General features: G+C 37.9%; 1 protein-coding gene across 1 annotated transcript in view; it reads left to right on the forward strand.

Moving 5' to 3' along the window:
- Positions 1 to 588: 588 nt before the first annotated feature.
- The window catches only part of RHAG (Rh-associated glycoprotein), a 34,137-nt gene continuing 16,577 nt past the window's right edge, over positions 589 to 18,148 (forward strand). The window contains exons 1-2 of the mRNA XM_006881921.1: positions 589 to 745; positions 17,667 to 17,850. Of these exons, the coding sequence (XP_006881983.1) occupies positions 589 to 745; positions 17,667 to 17,850 (341 nt within the window). The remainder of the gene's footprint in view (positions 746 to 17,666; positions 17,851 to 18,148) is intronic.

Here is an 18,148-nt window from a genome sequence, read left to right on the forward strand (position 1 = left end):
GGCCTCATGCTATTGCTTCTATTTACCTGGTGAAAGACCACTACATTTTCAGCACCCTCATCCACTCTCACTTTCCTTGTGAGTATAAGGTAGTAACACCGCCTTATTTGTGTTCTCTAATACTTATATAACCACTTTTCTATAATTTATCTCTTTCTTAATATTATCTACTTATTTTTCTATATTCTCTACTTGACTCAAATCCCTCAAGAACATTTCCTTTCACAGTACTTATTTAAGCATAGAACCTGGTGTATAATAAGCACTAAAGAAATATTTGTTGCATTAAGTTAAAGAACTTCTAGACATTTTTTGTGCCGTAGACTAAGTCCATCATCTGACTTTTTTTAAAATCTATCTTGTATAGTCTTCAAGCCAATATTGAAAACAGCAATTAGATTATAAAGCTTAGAGTTCCTAATGGTTGAGATGTTCAAAGCAGTATTGGCCCCTTTTTGGTTGTTCTTGCCATGTCACTGAAGTACTTTGAATATGTAGTCTAATTTACATACAGAGAAATTCCTCTGTTCTTATCAACCTTCTGCAGCCTGAGAACCCTTCAGTGCATCTCTGGCCTTTGCCTTGAACATGAGGTTCACGTTTCCACTAATAGCCATTGGCCTGGAGGTTGCTATAATTGTTTTATTTCAGTTATTTGTTCAGTATGATACGGATCAGCACATTGTTCAGCATCTCAACACCTCCAAGACATCAGACATGGACAGATTCATTGAATTATATCCTTGTAAGTAGTCAATTTATCTCTTAATTTATACCATGGGGCCCTTTGGTTCTTAGAAAATGGAGTTTCAAAATACTGTGACCACTTGAGCATCACATTTGTGCTTCCTGTAAAATTAAGTGATTGTTATGTATCTGCTGTGACATCTAATCTTTTTGCTATTATTATGCTTGGATAGCATCTATTTCTACTGAGATAACAGAATCCTAAAGGGAAAACTAGTCATTTTTATTTATTCTTTTATTTGTTACTAAAAGTTCTTTTTCACTCTTGAGTTGAGCATTAGTTCCGTAAATGTCACACAGAGACACACATATGCACATAAAAATACATATACATACAATATGATAGAGACTTTTGAAAGAGACCTTAGATTTTATGTAGGAATTCTAGGGTTAAAAAAAATGGGGTGTTCAGAGTGACAAAATAAGTTAATGGAGTTTTAATTGAAAAAGATACTCTCTAGTTTTATAATATTCTGAAAAAATCTTTTTTTTTAAGATGGGGGAAAGCATGACTGTGTAAACACTTATTAAAACAAGAATCTTTCCTTTAAAATAAGACTGAGGAAAAGGAAAAATTTCTTTTCATGTTCAGAACAGCAGGGTATAAATATTTCATATAATAATAACTATCATCTACCTAGGGCATATTATAAATCAGGAATACTCATGACTTCATTAATAAGAGAAAGAGGCTTTTATATAATCTGTGTGTTGTTCTTTTTGCTTTTAAGATATATTTAAATAATTTTATTTTCATATTTAAATTAGTAATACTGGCAATTTCTTGTATATGGTTAGGAAACAATTTGCTATGTATTTAAGCAGTCCCACACTTTTTTTGAGGGAGTTAACGTATTTAGCATCCATATATTAGTTCTCCTAGCCTAATGAATAAAGAACTTTACTGCTAACCCAAAGGCAGGTGGTTCAAATCCACCAGTAGCTCCAAGGGAGAAAGATAAACAAACTCTTCCTATACAATTTACAGTTTCTGAAAACTTGTTAGAGGTTCAGCTATAAGACAGTTCTAACTTGATGGAACATAACATTAGCCACAACTATGAGCTATATTTGCTAGATTATTTTAATCGAAATGCACAATTGCAAGTTATGGGCACAGCTAATGAGCAACATTACTCAGAGACCCAAGTTCCAAGTCTAGATCTCTTTACAGGGTGTCAAAGATGATCCTTGATTTACTATGTCATAATTTGAAAGTTAGTAATCTCATGAACAAAAAGAATTGTGTTTGACTTTCATCAAGCAGGATTTTATTTATCCAATTATTTATTTAATTATTATTTCTGTTTATCACGAAACGTGAGCTCCATAAAAATTATTTAAAGATCAAAAGACGTGACCTTTTTAATTCTAAGATCTGTCTGTTATACATACAGTAAAAACCTACAATATAGAATAAGGAATAAATGCCAAACATATTAAGATTATTATTCAAATAAAAATATCTTAAGAACTTCATAATATATTTGTCTGATTCTAGTTGAAGTAAGCATTAAAAGTGTGGAAATGCTCACCAAAACATGAGCAGTTTGAATCCACTATTTGCTTCTTGGAAAACAGATGAGCAGTCTCCTTCCAAAAAGATTTACATCCTCTGAAACCGAATGGAGAGTTGTCATGAGTCCGAATCACCTCCACAGAAAGGAAATTGACTATAATAGTCTTTTACCAGATATTTATTGAGCTCACAATTATCTATCCAAGTAATCTGCAAAATTCTAGGCCCTAGACAATCAGCAAAATAAACAATAATAGTAAAATCTATGTCTTCATAAAGTTTATATTTGATTGGAAGAAGATATATTAGATAGACTTTAAACAAACAAGGAAAAGGCAAAGGAGAAGTGTATGTATTATATACATGCTGTTGGAACTCACCAGCCATTCTGCAAGAGAAAGATGTGAAATCTCATTCCCATTACGAGTCACAACAGTGGATGGGGGATGTGTGCGCACTCGCTTGCTGTGGTTTAAGAGCGTGGCTGTAAAATGTGCAACAATGAATGAATGACAATCTAACTTTTCTGTAAACTTTCATTAAAATCACAATTAAAAGAAAAAATTATTAAAAACAAAACAGAGCTTGGCTATTAACTGAGGTTGGGGCTTCAAATCCATAGCAGATCTGCAGGAAAAGATGTGACAGATGACTTTCATAAAGATTTATAGTCTTGGAAATCCTATGAGGAAATTCTGTCTTCTAGCAGGAGGGGCAAGAAGACCAAAACCAGAACTCTCTCGCTGTGGGGATATCTGTGCCCTCTTTACTACAATCACAGCCAGAAAGCAGGGAGAGCCACTTGCAGACTCTAGGCAGCTCCTTCTGGCCACAAGGGATTCGCTGAATGCTTGAGGTTGACAAAGCAGGTCCAGGACCTGCCCTCTAAATGTTCAGAGATATGGGCTGACCCCAAATCTCTGTTTCTCAACTTTGTTCTTCACTTTATGTCAGGCTTAGTGCAGTTGAAGGCCTCTTTTTGACAAAGGTTAACAAAAAGTAGGGATGCGGGCAATGGAGCGACAAGAGAAGCAACACTCTATATACATCTAAGGTCGAATCTCTGATACTGATAGTTCACTCAGACAGTAAGTCACTTCCCCTTCCCAGAGTTGAATATTGGGTCAAGCCCAGCCATTTCTTGACTCCTAAATGCTGTGTAGAATCTAGGGAAGAACTAGTTAGTTCTACAAGTGTACAACACCATTTTGAAATGTACTCTTTTATTTTTTTTTTCAAAATCATAAAACCAACATTTTTCTCAAAAGCAATTCCTGCTCCAAACACACATTCCGCAGCCTATCCCTGAGATAGAGGGTGACATTTTTCTGGGATGTATTTGTGCTTCTGCTGCAGGTTTTGAAAAGAGTTCTGACAAACCCACACCAGTGGCACCAAATACATCAAGAAACGATCATGAAGAGGAAAGAGCCTGCCTAGTTTTGACCTGCACAATTTGATATTTTACATTAGTTCTGACTATTCTAATTTACATTTTACATTTGTACTGACTATTCTATTTGTCAGGGAACTCTGGTGACCAAGTCCATAGGAAATTGTGCTACTAACTTTAAAAGAACACTTTTTGCTGGTTTGAATCCCCCAGTGGCTTTGGGGGGAACGATGAGCAATCACATTTTGTGTGATTTACAGCCTCCAAAACCTTCTGGAGGGTAAAATACTAATCTGTTCAGACACAACAGCAATGGGTTGAGTTTCAGTTGAGTTATGACTGTGCTTTCAGATTTTTAAGCTTTGCCATGTTGATGCACACTAAAAAAAAATCATTGTATGCCTTTGATTTGTGGTAATGGAGAAGAGTACTGAACATACCATGAACTGCCAAGAGAATAAACAGGTCTGTTCTAGAAATGGTGAACAACCAAGTTACTCCTTGGAGAAAGGGATTTTGAAACTCCATCTCACACACTTTGGGCATGTTTCCACGAGGGGCCAGTCCCTGCAAAAGGACATCATTCTTGGAAGAATGGAGGTACAGTGCAGGAGAGAAAGACCTGGATGAGATGGATTGACACAGTAACTGGGGTCGAGTCATCTAGTCTACTGTGACTCATAGTGATGCGATCTACAATAGCTCTGAATCCTACTCTATCTTGAGCCAGTCTCTCTGTGTCTGACATAACTACTCCCTATTATCTGCTACTGTGTCAATCCATATGATCCTGACTCTTCCTCTCTTGTGCTGTCCCTCCACTCTTCCAAGAATGATGTCCTTCTTAAATGAATAGTTCCTCCTGGAAACATGCTCAAAGTATATGAGACAGAGATTCAAAATTCTTGCCTCTGAGGAACAACTTGGCTTCACCATCTGCAGGATAGGATTGTTTTATCTTTTGCAGTCCATGGTATGTTTAATACTCTTCTCTGGCATCACACTCAAAGGCATCAATTCTTCCCATCATCCTGAGTCATTGTCCAGTTTTCTGATGTGTAGCAAGTAATTGCAAAGATCATGGACTGGATTGGGTGCACCCTAGTATCTAGAATGATATCGTTGTTCTTTAGCAATCTGGAGGGGTTTGGAGAACAGATTTTCTTAACCCAATTCATCTTTTGAGTTCTTGGCTGCTGGTGCTAAGAGTGTTGACTGTAGAACTAAGTAAATGAAAATTGTTAACAATTTCAACCTCTTTTCCATCTATCATGGTGCTGCCAACTGGCTCAGTGACGAAAATTTTTATCTTCTTGATATTGAGCTTCATGGAAACTGCAGTCCTTGACCTTCTGCAGCAAATGTCTCAGGTACTCCTTAGTTGTGGCAAACAAGGTTGTAACATCTGCATAATGCAGATTGTTGAAGTCTTACTCCAATTCTGATGCCACATTTCTTCTCATAAAATCTAGCCTCCTGAATGATCTGTTCTACATATACACTAAAAAATATGGAGAAAGGACACATCCTTGATGCATTACTATTTTGTTTTTGTAACTAAGCAATGTTTCCTTGCCCTGTTCTGCTTGTACTGCTTCCTGGTACAAGTTTTACGTGAGAACGATCCAGTGTTCTGGGATTCCCATTCTTCTCAAGGTTAGCCACAGTTTGTTAGGATCCACACAGTCAAATCTCTTTGTATAGTCAATGAAACACAGATAAACATTCCTCTGGTACTCCTGATTTTCAGTCAAGATCAATCTGACATTGGCTAGGATGTCCCTAGTACTACTATTCCTCTTCTAAACCCAGCTTTTTTCTAGTAGTTCTCTGTTGATGTACTGTTCAGTAGTTTTTGGATAGCCTTCAGCAGGACTTTGCTTGCATATAATATTAGTGATATTGTTTGATAATTTTCACACTCTATCAGATCATCTTTTGCATAATGGTAATAAATATCTCTTTTCTAGTCAGTTGGCCAGGTAGTTGTTCTCTAGATTTATTGGCATAGACTGGTGAGCACATAAATGGGTGCATCTGTTTGTTGAAATATGTCAGTTGGTATCACATCAGTTCCTGGGACATTTTTTGGTTTTGTTTTTTTATTTTGCCAATTTACTTGGAATAGCTTGGACTTCCTCCTTCATCACCAACGTCTCTTGATCATAAGCTGTTTCATGAAATTTTCCTGTGTAAACCAGTACTTCTTCCAACTTCTTTTGATGTTTCCTGTATCATTTAATAGCCTCTCCACAGCATCCTTAATGATTGTCACCAGAGGCTTGAATTTGTTCTTTAGTTCTTTCAACTTAAGAAATGTCAGACATCCCATTCTTCAATAAGATGGAAAAGGCAATCTCCAGTTTCATTAGGAATGGAAAGAAGTCCTGAATAAGCAAAGCACTTCTTAAAAATAGGTGAAAAAAATGAACCTACAACCAGGAAAAGATAAAATAGATGAATGGGATCTTCTAAGAATCAAATCCCTATGCACATCCAAAAACTTCTCCAACAGGGTAAAAAGGGAAGACTGGGAAAAAGTATTTGGTGATGAAATATCAGGTAAGGGACTTATATCCAGAATTTATAAAATACTTGAGCACCACAACAAGATAAAGGTAAATAATCCAATAGAAAAATGGGCACAGGATGTGAACAGACACTTCAACAAAGAAGACATTCACATGGCCAACAAGCACATGAAGAAATGTTCAAAATTCCTAGCTCTAAGAGAGATGCAAATTAAAACAACTATGAGATATTATCTCACCCCAGTCAGAATAGCAAAATTTAACAGAACAGCAAGCAACAAATGCTTGCAAGGTTGTGGAGAAACTGGAACCCTTATTCACTGTTGGTGGGAGTGTATAATGGTTCAACCACTGTGGAAGGCAGTATGGTGCTTTCTCAAGAAGTTGCAAATAGAGATACCGTTTGACCCAGCAATTCCATTACTTGGAATATACCCCAAAGAGAACATAACTGCCACCCAAGCAGATATATGCACACCTATGTTTATCGTGGCTTTGTTCACAATAGCAAGGAGTTGGAAACAACCTAAGTGCCCATCAACAAACGAATGGATAGAGAAGCTATAGTATATTCACAAAATGGAATACTATGATGCATTGAAAAACAAGGAACTCATGCAATATTATTCAAAATGGGTGACCCTGGAGGACATTATGCTGAGTGAAGTATCTCAATCACAAAAGGACAAATACTGCATGGTGTCACTGTTGTAAAACAGGTCTGACATCAGGGTTGGGGGGAGACTGAGAAAGATGGGATAAATAATGTATACTGCACTGAAACAGATGATGGAGAAAACTGTTTAAGAGGGATATGTGATTAGGTATTTTTGTCATGAAAGGAGTCCAGAATGAAGGCTACGTAGTAGAGTGGACCGGGGGGGAGGGATTATAAAACAATGTAAGAATTTTTCTTTTACTTTTTAAAGAGGGGGGGGGAGAAAGAAAAGTGCAACAATGAATGAATATAAATCCAAAATCTCTGTAAATTTTCAATGAAATTAATAATAATAATAAAAAAGAAATGTCAAGCAAGTTTGTCTCTTTTGATTTTCTGATTCCAGCTCTTTGCAAATTTCATTATAATAATTTGCTTTGTCTTCCTGCGCTACCCTTTGAAATCTTCTGCTCAGCTCCTTAACTTCCTGATTTCTTCCCTTTGCTTTGGCTACTGTACAAATCTATATGGTGAAATGAAAATATATGGAAAACATTGAAGCTCATTGGAATATCATGGTTAACTGAAGGAATAACAATGTGTTATTAAGTTGTGAGCTGAATGAGCAATTTTCATGGAATCTAATTTTTACTGCAAAAGAAGAGATAAACTGTGGTATTGCATAGACTTGAAGATGTTAGTTGTCAGTGATGACACTTAAATTTTTTAACAAATATTGTTATTGTTGTTGTTGTTGAGTCATCATAGCAACCCTATGAATGAACAACCTGAACACTTACATAATTTTTATCATTTCTCCAAGTTCATAGAGTTTCTGGAAGCAAGCTATTTCAGAAGTGGACACCACATCTGTTTCTAAGTTTGTTATAATTGGGGAGCTTCACCAAACCCTGTCCATTATGGGTAACCATTATCACATTTTGACACATCAATGTCACAGTGTTTAGCATCACAGCAACCATAATTTACCTCCATACAGCAAATGGACAGACCAGTGCTATATCTCTTAGAAGAATGTTTGACCAAAAACAATTAAAACCAGGCCTGAGGGCCGTGGATTAAAGTCACCCACCTTTGGCTTGGTAGCATCACTTTTTGAAAAATGTGTATCTGCGACTATGAGCTTAACAGCTTCCCCATACTTCTTAATGTTTCCCAGCTGAGATTTGGAAGATTTGCATAACTCAGTTCAATTATTTTCCTTTTTTTTATATTATGCTTTGACTAATAATTTGAACAAATTGGTTTTGATTCCGTTATTTATACAGATTTTGTTTTATGACATTGATTATAATTTCCATATTGTAACAGCAATTCTGAGTACCTCCCTGTGATACTCATTTCCATTTATCCTTTTATTCTATTCATTTCTGCTTTCTAAGATTTCTTCTTGGGCATTCACTTTCCTTTTAGTTTTATATGATCGATTGTTCTGAGTCCTTCACAGGTATTATTATTCAACCTATAAGTATGTCTATTATTTGACTGAAAGTTGAGTAACAAGGGTAAATTTAGTTCCAGGGCTCAAAGTGTTACCAAGAACCATAGTTTTTGAAGTTCCACTAGTCTCTATTAGACTAGAAGGTTGATAATTTTAAATCTTTTTTGTTTTGTTGCATGTTTTCCCATCCACTCTATCTAGATCTCTTTACTGTGATCTCACTTAGAATTACTAGCTGTACACTACGCAGGGTTTTTTTTTTGTCTCATGGTAATGGAGGTTGAAGCTCATATAATCTGTTAGTCCTTTGCACTAATTATTTCTATGCATCTTTGCTTTCCTTTGCTCCTTTTTATTTTATTCTGGACAGGGACAGACACACTGCTACATCTTAGATAACTGTTGGCAAGTTTTTTAAGATATCAGTCACGTCTCACCAAAATTGGATGCAGTACATTGATTCTGTAGAACATTGTTTGTGTTTGTATGATAAGGAAAAAATATTTTTCAAATGACCAGTGTACAATAGCACACATGATACATAAAAAAGATTTTAATGTAACAATCCACAAATTGTTCATTAGTTATAATGTCCTTCAGATATTGAAGACCTAGCATTTGTAGAATTTTTAATAAAATATAAACAGTTTTCAAAAGGTCTTATTATTAAATTCTAGTTTTCTCTAGAAAATCAACATGTTAACAAAGATTAGTTACCAGTCGTGGCAATATATTCAACTCTCATTAGATTTGCCTCAACAGAGTGATCAAGTCTTTGCTAGATATCATGTAAGTCAAATATCATAGAATAGTCCTGTGTTTGTTGTGTGGCATCGAGTTGGAACTGATCCATAGCTGTTCCTCAAGTGAGTTTTCAGAAGCAGTAAATTACATGGGAGAAGACTGGCCATCTTTCTACCACAGAATAACTGGTAGATTTGGACGATGTGTCTTTGGAATTGCAATGCAACTTCTTACAAGAGCTCTGCAGGATAGTGCTAGTTTCTTAAATAAACATGTCTGGACTCATCAAACACAATATATATTTAGATGAAGCTTGAGAATCCTTGCCTCCAAGCGGCAACTTGGTCTAATCCTCTCTAGGATGAACCTGTTTGTTCTCCTAGGAGTCCATGATATATTCAATACTCTTTTCCAGTACCACAGCTCAAAGGCATCAATTCTCCTTCTATCATCCCTAATATTTGCCCAGCTCTCTGATGCATAGCAAGTGATTGCAAATACCACACACTCTGTCAAGATCACCTTTCTTTGGAATGGGAACAAATATAAATCTTTTCCAGTCAGTTGGCCAGGTGGTCATCCTCCAGATTTCTTGGCACAACTTGGTGAGCACATCCAGGGCAGCATCTGCCCCCCATTGTCGTAGTCACTGTGTCAATTAATTTCATTCAGGGTTTTTCTGTACTGTGCAGACTCTCTAACCTTTTAATAAGCATAATGCCTTTCTTCAAGGACTGGTCCCTCTTGGCAATATACCCAAAGTATGTGAGCCATAATTTAAAAGTCTTTTCTTCCAAGGAGCAACCTGGCTTCACTCTCTCCAGAACAGACCTGTTTGTTCTCTTGAGAGTCTATATAGTATGTTCAGTATTCTTCTCCAACACCACAACTCAAAGGTATCAATTCTTCTTGTGTCATCTTTAGTCATCTTTTCTGTCATCTCTAGTCATTGTCCAGCTCTCAGATGCAAAGCAAGCAACTGAAAAATCATTGACCTGGACCAGGCACACCTTAGTCTCTAGACTGACATTGTTGCTCTTTTTAGCCCTCTGGAGAGGTCCTTGGCAGCAGACTCTTCTAAAGCAACTTGTATTTTGATTTCCTGACTGCTTGGTGCAAGAGTGTTGATTATGAACCCGAACAAGATGAAATTATGTACAACCTTGATGTTTTCTCCATCTATCATGATAGGTTCAGATCTATTGTTCTTTGGGTTGCTCTGGATCGTATTGCACATAAGAAAAACAACTATAACAACATTGTGATGCTGTCAATTAGCCCAGTAGTAAGAATCTTTGTTTCTTGGTGTTGAGATGCAATCCATATTGAAGATTGAAGTTCTTGATCTTTGCATCAAATGATTCAAGAACTCCTCAGCTTAGGCAAGAAAATTGTGTCATCTACATAATGCAGGTTGTTGATGAGACTTCCTTAAATCCTGATGTCACATTCTTCTTCAAAATTCCAACCTCCCAAATGATCTGTTCCACATATAGATTGAAAATATGTGGAGAAAGGATACATCTCTGACACACTCTTGTGTCAGAGTCTTTCTGGTCTATGTAAGTTTTGCATGAGTACAATCAAGTGGTGTGAAATTCCTAATCTTCTCAATGTTAACCACAATTTATTGTCATCTACACAGTCAAATGTCTTTTCATAGTCAGTAAAACACAAAAAACACCCTTCCGGTACTTTCCACTGTCAGCCAACGTTCATCAAATATTGGCAATGATATCCCTAGTGCCATGGCCTCTTCTAAACTCATCTTGTTTTTTTGGCAGTTCTCTGTTAATATACTGTTCCAGTCATTTTTGGATAATCTTCAGCAAAATTTCATTTTCCTATGATATTAGTGATATTGTTCAATAATTTCCACACTCTGTTGGATCTTTTTTGGAATAGGATTAATATGGATCTTCCATTCAGTTGGCCATAAACCTGTTCTCCAGTTTTCTTGGCACAACTTGGTGAGGGTCCCTAGGGCTACCTCTATTTGTTGAAATATGTCAATTAATATTCCATCAATTCCTAGGGCCTTAATTATTTTTTTAATTCCTTCACAGCAGTGTGAATTTCATCTTTTATTACCATTGGTTCTTAATCATATGCTATTTCATAGCATTTTTCTATGTCAGACAATTTTTATGGTTTGGTGACTCTGTTCTCCTTCCATCTTCTTTTGAGGCTTCCTGTATTATTCAATATTCTGTACATAGTTTAAGTATTGAGTTAAGTATTAAGGCTTGAATTTGCTCTTCAATTCTTTAAGATTATGAGTATGCTCCTCCCTTTTTCTTTCTAATTCAAGTCCTTTGTACATTTCATTAAAATACTTTGCTTTATCTTTGCATGCTTCTTTCTGAAATTTTCTTTTCAACTCTTTAGCTTCCTGATTTATTTCCTTTGTTTTGACTTCTCAGAATTCTAGTGTAATATTCATAGTCTCTTCTGACATCTGTCTTGGGTTTCTCTTTCTCCTCTGTCTGTGTAATGATCTTTTGCATTCTTCTTAGATGATATTCTTGATATCATCCCACAGCTCATCAAAAAAAAAAGCTCATCAAAGTTCAAAGCCTCAAAAATCATTAGCAAAATCATTCATTAGTGGGTAAGGCCTCAAACCTGTTTTTGAGATTTTTTTTTAACTTCAGATTAGATATAGGCAAAGTTATATTTAGGTTCTTATAGGATAGTTCAAATTTTCTTTACCTTCAATTTAAACTCGCACATGAATAGTTGGTGGTCTGTTCCACTGTCAGTAGGCCAGTACTTGGCCTAGTTTTTACAGCTGATTCTGAACTTCTCCAGTGATTCTTTCCACATGTGTAATTAATCTATTTCCTGTGTAGTTCTTCAGGTGAGGCCCATGTCACTGCCTATAGTCACTGTGACAAGTTTTAAATATTTTTATAACACAAATTTTAATGAGTACATCATTGATTGTACAGAATTGTATCATTCTTCCTGCATCCTCATTTCTGTCACCAAATCTGTATTTTCTGACTACTAATCCTTCTTACTTTTCCCCAACTTTTACATTCCAATCTCTTGGTTGCATGTTCAATCAATTTCAAACTGTGAAAGTTGGTAGAAAACTTCTATTTCCTGTTCTTTGAGGCTAGTTGTTGATACATAAATTTGAATGATAGTGGTATTTACAATCTTCCTTGTACATGTATGTGTAGTAATTGTCCTGTCACTCACAACACCTTTTCTTAGTATGAAAGAGTGGTTGTGTGATTTAAAGCGGTTCATGTCAATCCATCTCAGTTTGCCAACATCTAGTATGTCAATGTTAATGGGTTCCATTTATTTTTTAACAATGTCCAAGTTTCTCAAGTGCATATTTTGTACATTCCATAATCCAATTATCAATGGCTATTTGCAATGGTTCCTTCTCATTTTGTGTTTTCCAGTATGAGGGCTACGTCGTTGTTGTTGTTGTTGTTATGTGCCATGGAGTCGCTTGCGACCCTTTGTACAACAGCCCTAAACTCTGTTCTGTCCTGTGCCAATCGCACTGTCTCCGATACACCCATCCCGATTACTCCAGTCATTGAATCAATCCATCTCATAGAGGGTCTTCCCCTCTTGTGCCGTCCCTCCACCCTCCCAAGCATGATGTCCCTCTCCAAGGACTGGTCTCTCCTCACAACATATCCAAAGTATGTTAGACGGAGCCTCAGAATCCTTGCCTCCAAGGAGCCGCCCGGTTTAACCCTTTTCAGGATGAATCTGTTTGTTTTCCTAGCAGTCCATGGTATTCTCAATACTCTTCTCCAGCACCACAGCTCAAAGGCATCAATTCTCCTTCTATCCTCCTTGGTCACTGTCCAACTCTCTGATGCATAACAAGTGATATATCAGTGCTATATCAAATAGCCTAAGTGTGCTTTATTGTTCATAGGGTTTTTGAAGGCATGCTATTTCAGAAGGCCTTCTGAAACAGGTCAATCTTTCTTCCTACTTCATCTTAATTTGGAAGCTCAGCTTTAGTCCAGTATCTGGCAAATAAGCATTTTACCCCAAAGAGCACATGATAGACAAAAAACCGTAAACATATTTAAGCTATTAAAGAATCTCCACTGCAATGCCCAAGGCACAGAGTTCAAATCCACAAGCTGGTCCACAGAAGAAGGATGATAAGCCCCTCTCGTGTGATTAACTTCCTTTGAAAATCTGCTGGAGGGTCGGCTATGGGTTAGTTCTAACTCGATGGTACACAATAACTACGTAAGCTATTAAAAGTATCAGGATGCAAAGACACTTTCCCAATACAAAAATTGACATTAATGCTGTATTGTCCTCGCTTTGTCATCCTGTCCATCCCCTCTCCCGCCCTGCAGCCTCTCACCCCCCTAGTCCTCATACTCCCCACCCTCCACCCAGTGAATGGTTCTAAGGGAGGCCTTAACTGAGCCCTGATGTGGTGACTCCAGCATTCAGTCTCTTCCTTAAGTTCCTTATCTCTGAGCTTGAGCCCTGGGTCTCCCAGCGCAACGTGTTTGAGTGCTGCCACCTTGTGGCCGCTCCAGCGCATCTCCTGGCCGTGCTTCTGGGCGCTGCTACCTTGTGTCAAAAGTAGTAAAGCTGACATAATTATGGAGTATTTACGTGAAAATGGCAAGAAATATTCCTTTCCTCTAGGAGTAATAGGTAAGTTAGCAATAGTATTTTATGTTTAAATTGTGCTTTGCAAAAATCCTTTAAAAATATTTAAAATCCTCTGTTGTCTAGTTTATTTCAACTCATAGCAGCTCCGTAGGGTAAAGTAAAAGGGCTCCACAGGATTTTCAAGACTGTCAACCACTATGTAATCAGTCTGCTCCCTTGAAGAAGGTGCTTTCAAACTGCTGAACATTTTGATTAGCAGAGAAATGCTTAATTATTGCACCACTGGGAATCTTTAGGTGGAAAGTAGTGAGAACGTCTTCACACAAAGTGTCAAAGGCACACTGGCTGGTGTAATCAAAATAGTGTGTCAGGAAAATGTTCAGTAACTTTCCTGGGTCTCCTGGCTGCCACTAGAACCCTTCCTTTGGTCTCCAAGTAAATGCTTGTAAAAACAGTGACCTGACTTGGCAGCGTATGACCTCCAGTAACTTCAAGGAGGAAGAATCACTACTACCAACAAAGATGATGCCAGTGAAGTCAGACATGCCCCCCTTCACATCTTGTAACAATTCTGAAAGCAAGCATTTCTCCTATGGCACTCACCCACACAGAATTCATTGGTATGGAGTTTCTTTGGGAAGTAACTTGTTACAACATTCAGGATACAGTTAGTTCTTCAATCAGGACAGCCGCTTCTCAGGAATGCTTAGTATGTGAACCCTCTCCACTTGGGCAAGTGTTACAACGTTCTCATAGCTCTGCCTTTTATGCAGAGATCACTCACTCTCTACTACTGCTACTATTACTATTATGTGGCTCAAAGGTTTTCAACTCTAAGTTTGTGAACCAGCAAGTGTTCAAAGTCACCCAATTAATCTGTAGGTAGATATCTTCCTCAGTCCATGGAATGGGGGCCCACAGTTCTGCCTCATACCAGTCTCAGGTTCTCTGCCACCTCTGTTATTGCCACTGTCACTATTGCCACATCTAGGGCTTTTTTCTGTTTCTGTTTCTTCATCTCTGAATCACACAGACATCTCAGGTGCAAAGAACATTCTGCAGTGCCTGGTTCTTCTTCCTTGACAGTAGAAAGATTCTGAATTTTTACTCTGACATTGTTGAATTTAAGAGCCTGCTAAGACAATGAAACCTACCAAGCCTCATGATAGTACCTTCATGATAGATGGAGAAGATGCAGAAATTGTCAGTGACTTCCTCTTGCTTCAAACCACAATCAACACTCTTGGCACCAGCAAGCAGGAAATCAAAACAGAAATCCCATATGACCCAGCTATTGTACTGCTAGGAATATGCCCCAAAGACATTAGAACTGAGGCATGAATGGAGATATGTACACTATCTTCACAGCAGCATTATTCACAATAGCAGGAACATGGAAACAGCCCAGTTGTCCATCAACAAAGGGATGGATTGAGAAATTGTGGGATATTTACACAATGGAATTCTATGTAGCATTAAAAACCAACAATACATAAAATACTATATAAAATGGGAAAGTCTGGAGAACATTAGGCTGAGTGAAATAACTCAGTCTCCTAAGGGCAAATACTACATAAAACTGTAATGGTAAAGATAGAAAAATAACTGAGCAAAACGTGTATAAAGTTCCAAAAGGGGAAGGAAGTGATAAAAGGGAAGACTGGAAAGCAATAGGATAGCAGAGGTTAGTGGGTGGACAGAGGGGTGAAGGAATAGGAGAAATACAATGGAGAATCCAAAACATGGGATAATAAAAGATTAATAATGATTATATAAATACAATGCATATGAATGATGGAAAGGAGCTCTGGTGTCTTAGTGCTAAACAACTGTGCTGCAGTTTCAAAGACATGGGTTCAAATCCACCAGTTGCTCCACAGAAGAAGGATGGGTGACCTCCTCCTGTATGATTAGCTGCCTTTGAAAACATACTGGAGGGTCAGCTACAGGTCGGTTCTGACTTGACGTCACATAACAACAACAACAACAACATGAATGATTGTATTAAACACAATGTACATCAATTAAATATAATTGGAAAAAAAGATGTATTAGTAAAATCTGCTATCAGGAGCCTTTCAAAAGTGCTGAAGAGCAAATATGTCAGTTTAAAGAATAAGGTGTGCCCTACTCAAGCCATAGTCTTTTCAATCACTTGTCATGCATCTGGAGGTTGAACAATAAATAAGGATGACGGAAGAATTGATGTCTTTGAGTTGTGGTGCTGGAAATGACTGCCAGAAGAACAAACTAGTGTGCCAGGGTGTTCCTTGGAGGCAAAGATAGGGAAATTTTGTCTGATATAGTTTGGACATATTGTTAGGAAAGATCAGTCCTTGAAAAAGGATATCATTCTTGGAAAGGTGAAAGGCCAATGAAGAAGAGAATGATGATCAATGAAATAGATTGACACAGTGGCTGTAATGGGGAACTTAAGTGTGTTAGAGATTTTGAAGATGACACAGACAAGGGCAGGGTTCAGATCCACTGTTACCAGAGCTTTTATGAGTCATAATTGCATCAATGGCACTTAACAACCACGACACAGTCTTGTAGGGAGATCTGATGGCTTGTTGGTGAGGAGTTGTGCTGCTAATCCAAAGACACACTGTTTGAATCCACCAACAGCTGATGTGCAGGAAAAATATGGGCAATCTCCTCTCATGTAATTTCCTGCTCCTGAAAATTTGCTGGAGCATCACCTATGAGTTGGTTCCAACTTAACAGTATATAACAACAACCTAGCCATGTGGCAAGAGTAACAAAGCCCATGGCTCAAAATGTCATACTGAATAATGTTCTCTTTTTGCAGTGTATTAGACAAGAAAAGAGCATTTTGTAAATGTAATAAAATTTGATTGACTAAGACAAATTGCATTGGGGAAAGTCGGCTGTCAGGGATCTCTCCAGAATAATGAAGAGCAATGATGTCAATCTGGAGACTAAGGTGTGCCTGACCCAGGCTATAGTCTTCACAATTGCTTCTTATGCATCAGAGAGCTGGACAATTACTAGGAATGACAGAAAGAGAATTTATGCCTTTGAGCTGTAGTTTGGAGAAGAGTTTTGAATATTCCACAGACTGCAAGGAGAACAAACAAGTTTGTACTAGAGAGAGTGAAATCACTCTGCTCCTTGGAGTCAAGGATTCTGAAGCTTCATCTGACATACTTTGGGCATGTTGCAAGGAGAGATTAGTCCTTGGAGAGGGACATCATGCTTGGAAAGGTAGAGGGACAGAGAATGAGAGGGAGACCATTAATGAGATGGATTGATATAGTGACTAAGGTAATGAGGGTAGGTGTGTCAGAGACAGTAAAGTTGGCACAGGATAGAGCAGATTTCAGGGCTGTTGTACACAGGGTTGCTATGTGTCACAAGCTACTTGATGCCACATAACAACCACAATAAACCTCTTAGTGAGCTCTGGTGGCCTAATGGCAGGAAGCTGTGCAGGTTGAGGTCACCAACTGCTCCATGGGAGAAGGATGGACAATCTCCTCCCATTCAATTAACTGCCTCTGAAAACTGCTGGAGGGTCAGCTATGAGTTGGTTCCAACTCTATGATACACAACAACAACCTTCTTAGTGGGCAGCAGCCATTCACTGACAGAATTGTTAGCTTCCATATGGCAGATTTGGATTTGATTCCTAGCCAATGAATCTTGTTTGCAGCCACCATTCATTTTTCAGTGGACACTTGTACATTGCTATAACATTGAATCGATTTTAGCTTTCAGACTAAAATAGACTAGGAAAAAAGACCTGGTAATCGGCTTCAAAATCAGGCACTGAAAATACAAATATCAGAATGATGTGATTTGCAGTCAGGAGGAGGGCATAAGGCAGGGAAGCATTTTGCTCCACTGTGCATGCAGCCGCCATGAGTGTAGCGCTAACTAACTCTACAGCAGATGGTGACAACAGTGAAACACCGTCTCCTTCTTTGTCTGTTCCCTCAACACAGATTTGTTTGTCCTCTGCTCTTTTCCAGTGTTCCAAGATGTACATGTAATGATATTCATTGGGTTCGGCTTCCTCATGACCTTCCTGAAGAAGTATGGCTTCGGTAGTGTTGGCTTCAATTTCATTATCGCTGCTCTAGGCCTTCAGTGGGGAACAATAGCACAAGGGCTCCTTCACAGCCATGGGGAGAAAATTCACATAGGTATCAAAAGGTAAGCATCTCTTAGTTTTCAGTAACTTATGATGTTTCAAAGCAATGGTTGCTTCGCTTCGTCGCTTGTCATGAGGTCTGAACTGCCTGGAAAGTTACCTCTCTTTGGTAAAGAAAGATTGTTGGAATAAAAGGGTCCAAAGCAATGCCTGATTCTACCAGCTAAGTCACACCTTCAGATCGGTGAATAACTAATTCTCTTGATCAAAGTATTATTTCTTCCTTCTCAGCTACAAAGGGGCCGGGGGGTTGGGGGTGGGGATCCTCTATTAATTCCTAAGATTGTACTTTTTTTTTTA

Source organism: Elephantulus edwardii, unplaced genomic scaffold (assembly GCF_000299155.1).
Source record: "Elephantulus edwardii isolate Elephantulus edwardi_28Jun2011 unplaced genomic scaffold, EleEdw1.0 scaffold00017, whole genome shotgun sequence".
NCBI classification, from domain to species: domain Eukaryota; kingdom Metazoa; phylum Chordata; class Mammalia; order Macroscelidea; family Macroscelididae; genus Elephantulus; species Elephantulus edwardii.